We start from the raw sequence: 13,147 nt of genomic DNA on the forward strand, positions 1-13,147 counted from the left end.
CAATTAGGCCGTGGTAACCAACGATAGCGCGATATTTAATAAGAATAAATTTAGTTTACACTCGTAGTAGGTAACGAAAAATTCTGAACCAACGGTTTACGTCTACACTCTTTGGCTGTCAAAAATATTGTCCTCTTATAATTGGGGCTAACGAACCATACATGTAGGTAGAGAAAAACAGAAACTCCCTTTTAAAATAGTTTTTCACTAAGAAAAATCTAAAATGGGTCATTTTTAGAGGTTGAGGTGGAAAACGAAACGAAATGCTTTTTTTTAAAAAATTTCGCCTTGTTTTTTACAAAAAGGATGAATCTGAAAATATTTTAAAATGAGACTTCTACATCGTCGGGCGACAGGAAAAACTCATTAAATAACAAAAAACAATGAAGTAATTAGCATTTTAATAGTTTTTTTTAAGTTAAAATTTCATTTTTGGAAAAACATGTTTTGCTTTGTAGGGTTATTATGCTTTATATTCTACATTCTGTAATTAAACTAATTTTCCTAAGAAAGTTGATGATATTTTATTGTACTTAGTGTAAAAAAACACATTTCCTATTTTTGTACTTAAAGAGTTTTTCCTGTCACCCGACGAAATAATGCAATAGTTTTCTTTGTAAATTGAAATGGTGCAGGTGTGTTTGTTCAATCCGTGCAATGAAACGGGTATATTTTGGCATTCTTTAGCGAAAAAAAAAAAAAAAAAAAAAAAAAAGTACCATCAAATAGTAAATGAAAAAAAAAAAAGAAACGGATTTGATTTTAGAAATAGACGAAAGAGGAAATCAAACTAAAATGCTAAAACTTTTAACGCCATGAAAAAAAAAGTCCGATGTAAACAAAAAACATAATCAACTTTCAACAAAAAAAAAAAAAAAAAAAAAAAAAAAAATTTTTTAAAACATTTTCTTGGTGGCAGTGCCATACCAGGCTTTTATAAGGCCTTGGATGAGAAACATTTGCGATACCCTTACTCTCAAGATATTTTTTTAAACAATTTATGATGCCTTTTCGGCTGCTTAAAGGACTGATACACGGCTTTATTCCACTTGTATTTATGAAAAAAATCAGATATTACAAATACTACACTTTCCATATATTACACTTCTAAGTTCAACAAAGTACAAGTTTTTGACCTTTTCAAAGCAAATATTTCTACAATATTGGAAAAGTCACTTTCTTGACAAATATCACTTTTTATTGACAATATTGATAGCCCCACTTTCTTGACTTACAGTTGAGCGTAAATATTTTTTTTATTAGTTTCATTTTTGAAAAGCTTCTTTCGACAGAAGAAGCAGTGGCTCTGGAAATTTCAGCTACGAAGAGCAAAATAAGCATTTAGGTGAATGTCCTCCTGTTGATTTGTACAAATCTCTCGTAGACAATCCGGAACAGCAGCACAGTGACCTGGGATGACATTGCTGAAATGTTGCAGTTCTTCACAAAGGTTAATGCCGTAAGTATTATTTTTTTATCTTTCTTCTGATCCTGGAGGCTATTCTGAACTTTCATTGAATGCGCTATTAGCTGTTCTTGTGGCATTTTTTATCGTAAAAATCTTTTTTTTAAGAAAATGAATTTATCTTCAAACAAACATATCGTGTCAATTTGCGTTAAAGAATAAAAAAAATTTGATATTTAGAAAAAGATTAGAATTTAGAATAATTCCCAATTAAATCTCAATTTTCATTATGCAACAAAAACTGCTGACATAATCAGATAAATTGCAGACATAATCAAATAATTAATTGCTTAAAGTAACTCACACAGATTTGTATTTATCGTAAAATCTGATTCCGAATTTTTTTTTAAGATTTATTTTTAATACTAATCTATGTTAAGTAATGATAAAGAAAAATAAAGTAAAAAAACCGATTTAAAATTTTATCTCATAAAAGCAATAAAAATAGAAGAATCAGCGTAGCGTAACCAGCGTAAAGTGGTGAGAAAAGAACAGCGAGTCTACTAGTCTACCTATATGCGGACAACCCTACGGAGTACTTCGCAAATAGAATTAAATTACGCGAACGCGCTCGTGCACGTTTTCATGTACGTGAATTTAGTTTTGATAAAAGTTAAAAACTTTTATTATTTTCACAGAGAAAAATTTGCAAAAAAATCTCCAATGATTTTATTTCTGCATCACTAAAATTTCACGTTTAGAAAAAAATCTACACTAGTATTAAAGTTTAAGTTTGGTAGTTAGGGTTAGGTTTGGGGTTATATTTGGAGACAGGGTGAAGCTTTATTCTTCCGGAACGGCTCGTTATTCTAATTTTCTAAATTTTTGAGAAATGATTCTAGACAAAGTTAAGTAAATATTTTAAGCGCGAGTTATGCGATCCTATCGATCAAAAAGGATCAAATTACGGTCGCTCATTTACTATAACAAATTTCTGTCAGTAGAACCAATCTTCATCTATCGAAGATAAAATAGCAATGAAAATTTTCAAGAAATTCATTGTGAATTTTGAAAGTATTTTTAGAAAGATTTCTTTGTTGAGGAATACGTCATTCGTCGCCAAAGTCACGCGTTACCTGCAAAAATTACTGGTGCAAAATCCCTTAAGAGAAAATACCACGTTGTGCTTTTAACCCAAAACTTCAATGAAAAGTTTTAACTGAAATGAAATTGCAGGTACTCGGGGGGGATGATAAAAATCTAAACCGTTTATATCACGTTTCTCACTTCTCCCACGTAGTTTGAAAATAAAAACTAATAGTTTACAATATTTGCGTTAGTCAAGTCCGTACTACATTCATTATTACCGTTAAGAATATAAAAAAATATATATGATAAAAATAAATGATAAAGTAAGCAGAACTCAAGAAACAGCCTAAAAACAAGCAGAGTAGTAACTAGATATTTAGCACCCTGGGCTAAAGCTCCCATTGCGCCCTGGCTATTGCATGACTAAAAATGCGCCCTAACTATAATAATGTTTACCCATTTTTTTTTTAGTAAGGACAAAAACTTAAACGAAGATTGTATTATATATATATATATATATATATATATATATATATATATATATATATATATATATATATATATATATATATATATATATAATTTTGCAGATCTATCCGCGACAATATCTGAAAGTAAAGCACGCTAGGCTATTTATTTTGCACGATAATTGCTACGTAATAAAAAATATGGTAAAGAATATGAAAAATGAATGGTAAATATATTAAGTGTTGTTATCTTAATATCTCAATATAAGCAATACCAAATCTATGATTGTGGTTTATTTCCCTATATTTGTGATCTTCTTCGAATAAAATTACGATATCTTTAGTGTATCTGGCCTACTTAATTGATTTTTGAAACACTCGGCGCCTTAGAGATTTGGGTGTGCTTCTTGTTTTAGCGTTGAAGGGAATCAAGATTTTTATTGCTTCAGGTTGTTCAGATGTGAAATATACATTTTTTTTTTTTTTTTCGGGAACTGCATGAAACTTTTTCTCGCAGTATCGCTTACTAAAAAGTTCTATTTTTATTTTAAATGCGAAAAAACATTTTGCGTTCTACTCTCTCTTTGGGTTGGAATTCGCACGTTTTTTCACGAAATTTCATTTTTGTTATAAATAAAGCTTGATATTTTTTTTTATATGTTATAAATACCATTTTTATCAATGCTCAAGAAAAAACGCTTAAATTTTTTACCTCATTTTTTGTGTAGAGTTTTATGTTTTGTTTTTTTTTCAAACAACACTAGTTTAACCCCCAGAAAAATACTCTCTTGGTATAAAAGAAGGAGAGACATTTCGGTCGAATCTTTCGAAAAAGAGGACAATAGGAAAATTAGACTGTCGCACGCACGCATGTTCATTTGTTCTTCGTGTTGGAAACTAGCTGGTGCATCTCATTAAGCTAACGTGAAAAGTCAGCAAGGTCCATTTTTTCAGCAACTACACTGTTTTTTTTATGCTTTTATGGTATTCGAAATAATCATGATGTTAAAAGCAATCACGATGCAAATTTTGTTTTTCATGCCGTTAATATCAATTATCATTTCAAGTGAATTTCAAGCATCGACTTCAACATCAAGCGAATCAAGAGTACTATATGGTATGTTTGCTCTTTCGGTTTTTGATGTCTTGTTCTGTAACTAACTTTAATTTTACATTTGCGTGGATGTTTTTATGATTTTTCTTCGCAATATGTAATTTTGTATAAGTAGATAAGTTTAGCATTTAGTTAACAAATAGAATGAAATGGCGCACATGTTCATAAATCAACGCTAACTTCTCGTTATGTATTTGGAATATATGAAAAGGAATTATTGCAAAGGCTTAAAGTTAAAACTGTTCAAACCGAACGGTTTTAACTCAAGCCTTCGCTATAATTCCTTTTCATATATTCCAAATGCATAACGAATTCTCTAATTCAAACAATTCCGCGTGATTATAGCCGGGGTCACTTGCATATATCCAATCAGTCAATTATAATTTTATTCTCGTAATTTGTAATGCGAATATGGATGATATTCTTACAAAATGGTGGCTCACTTTCCCAAACAACGAGTTTTTAAAATAAAACGTTTTTCTTTTCTTTTTAAAAAAAAGCCGTTTTTTTTTTTTTTTAAAAAAAAAGGCTCTAATATTCGAATTGACTGGGATAACTGAGTTGTCTTTCAGAAAACAAAATTATTCAGATAAATGTGAATGTTTTGCAATATAGTTAGTTTATAGAGTTGCCAAATATCAATTTTCCAGAGAATGCTTTTGCAAAAATGAATATTTAAATAAATTTTAGCCAGTGAAATTTTTTTGAGGTAGCTAACGGATTTTTTTAACATTAGATTCAAATGGAAGTTCATCTGTATCTTGCAACAGTTTTTCTTGAGCTAAAAAAAAAATTATTTTAAACAAGCAATCGTTATATTCTCTCCTGGAAATTTGTTTATATAGAATTCTGTTAATACCCTGACATTGCAATTAATATTTTGAGAAGTTATTATTTAATTCTACTTCAAAAATAAATTTAATGATTAGAATTTAAGGAATACTCTCCGCTTTTTGTAAATCAATTAAAAGTTACGCTGCGAAAAATCGTGCGAATTTATTTTATTGAATTTGTGTTCTAAATGAAGCTAAAAAACAAACATTCTTGCACTTTATCTTTCAAACTACCGTATATATACTCATGTATTAACCGCAGGTAAAAATTGATATTTTAATATACTTTAAAAAAGATTTTAAAATACTTTCACGGTAAAATTACTATTATATGAGCATTTAAATTTTCTGGCTCGTGCATTAACCGCAGCCATAATTTTTACCACATAAAAGGGGGTTGAGGTTTTACGGCGTGATCTGAGCGGAAAATAAAGTTTTAATAATTGATGTGTTCGCTTACGCTACTAAATATGTCTTTGCTTTTTTATAGATCGTAATTACCAATTTGTCGCCAATCGTATACTCGTGGGTTTTTTTTAAAAAAAAGCGAGATTATAATTAATACTATCGTGTTCGTTATCGTGTTATCGTATTTATAATTCTAATGTTTTTGTCTTAAAATTTAGGCATTTTTTTAAATTTATTGGGAACTTCCAGAGTTGATTAAAATTTGAAAATTGGCGCCTTTACTGCTTTTGCGCAGCAGGTCAGTTTTAGTCCAGGTAGATATCTCTAAACATTTCTAAGTAACCCATTCAAAAAGTGCAAATTTAAAAAAAAAAAAATTATTTCCTAGGCAACAACGGTAATAGTGATGAAATAAAAGTTTAATGTTCCATTTCTTTTTCAACCTGTACAAAAGCCTACAACTTTATTTCATATTTTGTTATCTCATCCTTGGAACAACTTCCATCCTGAACAATAGATTTGCTCTTATAAGTATTGATTGGTAGCAATTAATTAGATGATTACTGCAAGCATCACTAACATGATAATACGGGTTTTTTTTGTTGTTGCGAAAGTGTTTTACATAGTTTATAAGTGGTATTGGTACTTAACCTACAATCCAAAACCCTCCTCCCCCTCCCCTATCCCTCTAACCATTAAGCTACAAGATTTAAACATTTACTATGCAATAGTTTTCTATGCAATATTGCATAGTAAATCTCATATTGAAATAAATGGTCAGCTATTAGACCTGTCATTACTCAACTAGTCTAAGAATCCCCTCCTCCTCCTCCCCCCCCCCTCCCCCCTTCTCAATCTCACAACTCTTTTCTTAAAATGCTAAATGAGTTGAACTGCAATAAACTTTTAAAGAAAAAGGATTGAAATCAGTTTTTAAATCTTCTAAATGCTGTAACATCAGCTAAATTCAAAGTCTAAAAATTATTTTTTACTCACAAAAATTTATCTACACCTGTTTTATTATAAAAGTGTTTTAAAGACTTCAAGATGCATATTTTGTATTATAAATAAAATATATATGGTATTGCATATATATATTTAACAATAAAACACAATTAAAAAAAACTTAAAAAGGAGTTTTACAAAATTTATATAATTACACATCTGACTTTTAAAAGAGATAAAATTTAGATAAGAGAGTTAATAAATATTTATTCATATACCATAGATTTCCCTAATTCCGAACAATCTCTAATTCCGAATAGCTTTAGTTCACTTATTGTTACATCTTTTATTTTTGTGGGATTTTTAAAAGGAAAACCGATTAATAAATTGGAAGATTAGGGTAATGAGAATATGAAAAAAATTTTTCAAAATATATATTGCTAACATTAAATTTTTTAATTGCAAGTAAAACACTTTTTAAAACCCTGAAAAACCAAACAATATAAAACCAACTTAAAAAAAAGGTAATCTAAATTGCGTACTGTTCGATGTAGAATTTGATGGTGACTATTTATCTGAAAAAAAAAAGTCAAAAATTAGCAATATTTCGTAAGATATCTCAAAAACATTACTTTTCTGCATAATTAAAACGTTTCCCAAATTCCGAACAGATTTTGGAATGTACTTTTTTTTTTTGCAAAAGTTTTTACATGTAAGTAATTAACCGCAATATTTAACAATAGTATTTTAACGACGTTAACTTAGAAACTAATAAACGCTTTTAACCTTTTTATTGAATTTCTAAACGTCTTGTTTATCTTAACGTTTGTTAATAAAAAAGAAATGTCAAAGTTTTAAAAAAATGAAGATCGCGAAAGAAAATTTATTACAATTATTACAATACAAAACTAAAATGAACAATGTTTCAGTCTTTGAATTACTCCCACTTCAAAATACGTAAAGGATAAAACTGCACAGCTATATGATGAAAAAGCACTATAAGCTTCCTATTTAAATAATGGGGAAGCATTCGCTAAGGCTGCAACCGACCTGATACTAATAACTGAGATTTCCTCTGGTTAACTGACAGAAACAGGCAGTGACTGAAGGTTTTTTTTTCTTTTTTTTTTTAACTGATTACAAAAAAATAATGGAAGACAGGATCTAATAAATAATGCACACTCTGCACCAACACAATGTTATACTTTTACATTAAAATAAAAGTAATTTTAAATTTTAAAAATCTCTTTACCTTACTCTAAGCTAGAGGTCTACACTAGCATAAGTTATTTACTTTTTTAAATTGAATGCCATTTTTTGGGATTTGATATGTACGTTTGGAATTAGGAACACGTGTTTCTAATTCCGAACGAAAACTTTACTTTTTAAATTTAAAAATTAACAATATTTTTATAATAAATATACTTGTTGCTTAATACGGTTCAATTCAGTTTAGATTCCAGTTTATTTAAAAAAACTAACATTAAATTCAAAAAGCTTATTCAACTTTAAGTTCGATTTTGTTCGGAATTTGTGAAATTTTCGGTATTTACATGTACATTTAGAAAATGAAAAAACACTAGGTTAAGATTGAAGTTAGGTCTAACTATTTGTGTAAAAATAATGGGGTGACTTGAAGAATAGATACTTGGTCCTAAGGATAAACACAGAAAACAGGTTTAATTTCCTAGGTTTTTCAGATAGATTGTATGAAATTTAAGTGGTCTTACGATGTAAGTAATTATTAGTATATAATTCACATTTATGACAATGCATATTCTTTTTAAAAAAAGATCAATTCAACCTAAATAAAAAGTTGATAACATTGGTGGTTTTAATACAAATCAGGATTATTTGTATCTTTTTTTTCTTAAGTTCATCTGGAAGACACTGATAGGACTTGACTATTTTTCTTGTGGGTAATCATTAATTTTATAATCATTAATTTTAAATGTAAAGGCGTTATAAGTTTTGAAGATGTTAGTTAACTCAGTTAGCTCTGTTAGCTCAAATTTAAAGTCACATGATCATAAAACATCTTTTGCATATTTAGGACTTTAATTAGATAATTTAATTTAAATTATTTTTCAATTTAAACTTTCTCTTTTCTATAGCAAAAAAAATGGATTTTAAAAATTCAGGTTTTCTTGAAAAGTTCTTTTAAAGACAAAAATAATTGCCTTATTTTTGGCATGCAATTGACAACCAATGTGGTTCACTCAACAATTAAGATGGTTCCTGAATGTTTAGCCAGTCTTAAAGTTGATAACTGCCATATTGGTGATACAAACATTTGATTACAATATTTCTGATGTCTAGCAGATCATAAAGTCACTCAAATTCCATAAAATTTACAAGAAATCCTACGAAATTAAAAGCGAGGGGAAAGGAGTGTGCAATTTGTGTGTGTACTATGACAAATATTTTTGATATATAGATATAATCATTCTGTCTCTAAAATTTCAAAAATGTTAAAATTAGTTAGGATTAAAGTTCCCCTTTCTTCAAAAGTAGAAAAACAAGTTTGTTTTGTGCTCTCTAGCTTATTTCATATATTGCTGTTAAATTATGTTATTTTTTCAGGAAATGAATCTATTCCCATAAATATTATGGTTCCTCACGCTTGGGATGATTTGTTCTATCAGCCACAACTTCTTTATATGGAATCAGTTGTGTATGCAATGGAACAGATAAACTCACGGCCTGATTTTTTATACGGCTACAAAATGGTATTGAAGTACGTATTCACACATGATATTGCTAATATAGATCAACTTGAAGCTGCTAATGTGCTAACTTATGAGGTCATAGGTGGTAGTATGTTACTAGGTATTCCATTGCTCATTGGACCAGATAATAATTTGTTTGGTTCATTAATACCTATCCTGGATAAAAGCTGCCCATTTATAAGCTATGGTGTAACAAGCACAAGGCTGGAAAAGACTGAAAACCTGTTTAAAACTGTGCCATCTGATCACTTTCGGATGAAAGTGTTGTATGATCTTTTGAAACGACTGGGTTGGAACTATCTGAGTGTAGTAAGCTCAGGAAATGTGCTAAGCACTTATGATGCACGTATGTTTTTAAAACAAACAGATAAGTTAAATGTATGTGTGAACGAGTATGTAACACTTGCAAATTCAAGTATATTAAGGAACTTTATCATTAAATGTTATAATGAAGGATTACGAGGTATTGTTGCATTTACTAATCATGATGATTCACTTCTTCTGCTCAAGGAAGTAAGGATGCTAATAAAAGTAAAGGATTTGCCTAGAAGTCCTTTTAAAATAATTTGGTTTTATGGGGCAACAGATTTCCTGTACTTTGCATCACCTCCACTGTCTGACCATCGGCATTTGCTAAATGCACATTCCTTATCAATAGAGTTGTCTCATGAAGAAAACATTGAATTCAGGTCATTTGCTAAATCTCGCAACAACCCTAAAAAAGCTTGGCTTGATGAAGAGACCGTAAGGGATCAATATATAAATGTATCTGAGAATTATGTAGAACTAGTTAGGAATTACATTATTCGTCAGGAACGTTGTAGGCTTAAAAAATGCTCAAAATTTCCATATAACTTTGAATGGGTGCCTTCACGCCAACCATACACAGCAAAAGTCCCCGTTAATAATATCATCCATGCTGTCTATGCTGGTGCAATGGCTTTACGTACTTTAATTGAAAAACATTGCAATAAAGATCTCTTTCCTAATCAATCCCAATGCACATTTTCTCTTATGAGTTCACATGTGCACAAAGAGTTGTTGGATGCACTTAATTCTATGTCATATTCAGACAAAACAATCTTGTATACTGTGCCCTGGGACAAGTATACTAAACCTAGAAAAATTAGCTATGACCTTATATACCACAGTTATGATGGAAAAACTTTCAATTCTACACAAGTAGGTTTGTGGTCAATATATCGTAGTAACCTTTCATTAAGTAATGAAGAATTTCTTGAGCTGTTTGAGGGGAATTTGACTTTTGATAGTAATAAAACTTGGTTGGACTTTAATTTTGCTCCAATTTGTAACGAACCTTGCAGCTTAGGCTACATCTCACAAAGCTGGAAGACCAAAGCTGAAAGATGTTGTTGGAATTGTATAAAATGTCCTAACAATAACATTGTTATTAATAACACTTGTGTCATGTGCAAATCAGGTTCTGAAAAAGCTGACCTGCAAACAATGAATTGTTCAAAGTTACCAAAATGGAACATTAGTTTTATTACTTTTCCAAGGCAGTTGGTCGTTCTAACAATATTTATCTTACTTGGGTTCTTATTGGATTTATTTTGTGTTGTGATTGTTTTACGCTGTTCTGACTATCCAATTTTTGAATCAAGTTGGTATGAGTTGTGGTTCATTTACCTCGTTGGTGTTGTTTTTCAAAGAATATCAGCTGTGTTGTTTGTGATTCCTGCAACATCCTACATTTGCGTGTTGCGAAATCTTTTTTCTCAAAGTGGCATAAACATCTGTTTTTCAACTTTGGTTTCAAAAATATGTGCAACGCCTCTTCTAGTGCAAACAAATACTTATTCGTCAAGAAAACAAATCGTCACAATCGTCTTGCTTTTCTCCCTTATACCCGTTATTGCTTTCAACTGTATTCTTATGCAAACGTCTCCACTATATATTAGTGTAACCGAGATGGCAACAAGACAAGATATGTTTTCAACCGACGTATGTGAGTCTACAGACAATATCAATTACTCTTTAATTGGCAATTTTCCAGGTATTATATACATGATCGCTATATTATTCGCATTGCGACAATATAGAAATCTATTACATCTAAATTATTACGAAGGTTTGAGTTATCTATGTATGACAACATCGATATTTCTGTTTTTCGTCATTTTTATTGGAGTTCACGTGAAGTTAACCACATATAACAAAGATTTTTTGGGTTCAACTTTTAACCTTTTAACAAGCTACTCGTTTCTCTTGGGTGTGTTTGCTCAAAAGCTGTTGTTCTGCTATAGAAACAATAATGGAGTAAACATAGATCATTCAGAAGTCCGAATGTCAGGGGAAAGAATAGAATTTAGGCTTCGAAGAATAGTTACTCGTTGATTTTGTTTTGTTTTTTTTTCTTCTTGTTTTGTTGTACTTCTTTATTGTTTTGCTTTCCTTTCTGTTTTTGTTTTGTTCTATTTCATTTTCTTGTTTGTTTTGTTTCATTTTTGCTTTGTTTCCTTTTTGTTTTTGTTTTGTTTCCTTTCTGTTTTTGTTTTCTTTCATTTTAGTTTTTCTTTGTTTTGTTTTTTGTTTCATTTTCTTGTTTGTTTTGTTTGTTTCGTTTCCTTTTATGTGTTTCATTTTTTTATTCTGTTTCATTTTGTTTGGCTTCATTATGTTTGGTTACATTTTGTTTGGTTATTGTGTAAATACGAAGAGAAAACAACGGAGATTATTTATTTGAAGTTTTTTTCTACCTGTGCGTTACATAGCTATAGTTACATCTAGCTTGTTTGTCTGGCGTCACGGCTTAGCTACAATATTGAAAAAAATGACCACATTCATTTCCAGGCTACTTTGAAATGCTAGACAAGCTAAGCTGTCTAGTCGAAGAAAAAATATTTTCTCGAAGGAATTTAAAGTTTTGTTTTGGTTCTCAGTTATTTCCGTAACCTTAAATATGAACTTGAGGTTACATCAAAGCTGACACAAGTGAGGACACGGCAGCAGGCGAGCTGTTGTGAGAAATAATTTTTGCTTCTATACTATTAATAAAGTAACAACGAATTAAAATTGGCTTAAAGTTTGCGTAACGGTAACTTTAAAACTTGATAAACTTAGACGCGCCTTTTGTGTAAAAGCATCGATTCCTTTTCGCTTTGATTATAAATGAACTTGGGACGGCTTAAACATTTGATTGATGTAATAACCACAGACCTACAAAAAATATTTTGTAGATTTTGAATTCTCGGTAACTAGAAAACGCTGAACTCCAAAACAACATCTCAATATAAGCTCTAAGTTTCGTTTTATAAAGTACCATTAGTTCTGATGACAAATGACACTACGATATCAAAATACCACTACCAATCCGGTTAGAAATTATTCAGAAGTGTCTGCAATTTTTTTTCTTCTATGTAATAGCATAAACAAATATCTAGTAAAACAATACAAGTTCTAATAAATCCATAATTGTTATTCTATTAAAATCCTAATGAATCACAGTTTTTTAAAATGTTGGGAATCAGATGCGTGGCGCTTTAAAGTGGGAGTATGGTCAAAGTTCTAAAAACATTTATTTTAACCAAAAAATATTGATTTTTTCAGATAATATTAAAGAACTGCATAACACATTTAAAAAAAAATTAAAGTTTCTATTTTGGACCGATTTTTTGAGTCACGAAACCTAAAAAAGTCAAAAAGCGCTGCGATAGATATTGAGACAACGGTAGATGCTATAAAACTCAAACTTTTAGTGTTTACTTATAATATATCAAAGAACTCATGGAAGCAAAATTATAAAGTTAGCTTAAAGCACCAAGGAGATGCACCATACACAACTTATGGATCAAAATTTACCCCAAAACAGCCCTCTTTTGGAGCCCATAACTCTGCAAAAAAAGTAATGTTAAAAAAATATACTGCTTCAATGAGTTCATCATATATGTTATTATAACTGTACAAAACTTTAAAGAATGATAACAAGTGGTTCCCAAGTTATTGGAAACAACTTGTTATCATTCTTTAAAAATTTGCTCCTCAATGTATTAGTAGTAGCAAAGTTTTTCATGAGTTTTATTTAATTTTTTAAGTACCATACAGAAGTTAATATCCTTGTTAAGAAAAGTAGAAAAATTTCAAATTAAAAAAAAGTATTTTTAAAAAGCAAAAACTATGATAACCAAATTCAGCTT

General features: G+C 29.9%; 1 protein-coding gene across 2 annotated transcripts; it reads left to right on the forward strand.

Moving 5' to 3' along the window:
• The first annotated feature begins 3,784 nt into the window (after positions 1-3,784).
• Positions 3,785-11,692, forward strand: LOC149877239 (putative metabotropic glutamate receptor mgl-1). Of its 2 annotated transcripts, none has more exons than XM_090074317.1 (2): positions 3,785-4,078; positions 8,845-11,692. In XM_090074317.1, the coding sequence occupies exons 1-2, from the start codon at positions 3,943-3,945 to the stop codon at positions 11,346-11,348; spliced, it is 2,640 nt and encodes an 879-aa protein (XP_089930443.1). In that variant the 5' UTR covers positions 3,785-3,942; the 3' UTR covers positions 11,349-11,692. The 2 variants fall into 2 exon arrangements, with proteins under 2 accessions (XP_089930443.1, XP_089930444.1); XM_090074318.1 differs by lacking the exon at positions 3,785-4,078 and adding an exon at positions 7,257-7,370.
• Positions 11,693-13,147: the final 1,455 nt, after the last annotated feature.

The sequence above is a fragment of the Hydra viridissima genome, unplaced genomic scaffold, assembly GCF_058129835.1.
Source record: "Hydra viridissima isolate aposymbiotic clone 2 unplaced genomic scaffold, HvirCarnegie_v1 scaffold_16, whole genome shotgun sequence".
Lineage (NCBI taxonomy): Eukaryota > Metazoa > Cnidaria > Hydrozoa > Anthoathecata > Hydridae > Hydra > Hydra viridissima.

Bases quoted from the DNA above. Each gene is read 5' to 3' on its own strand.
- LOC149877239 (XM_090074317.1), top strand. From the start codon at position 3,943: ATGGTATTCGAAATAATCATGATGTTAAAAGCAATCACGATGCAAATT. The intron at 4,079-8,844 runs GTATGTTTGCTC...TTATTTTTTCAG, and splicing joins CGAATCAAGAGTACTATATG to GAAATGAATCTATTCCCATA.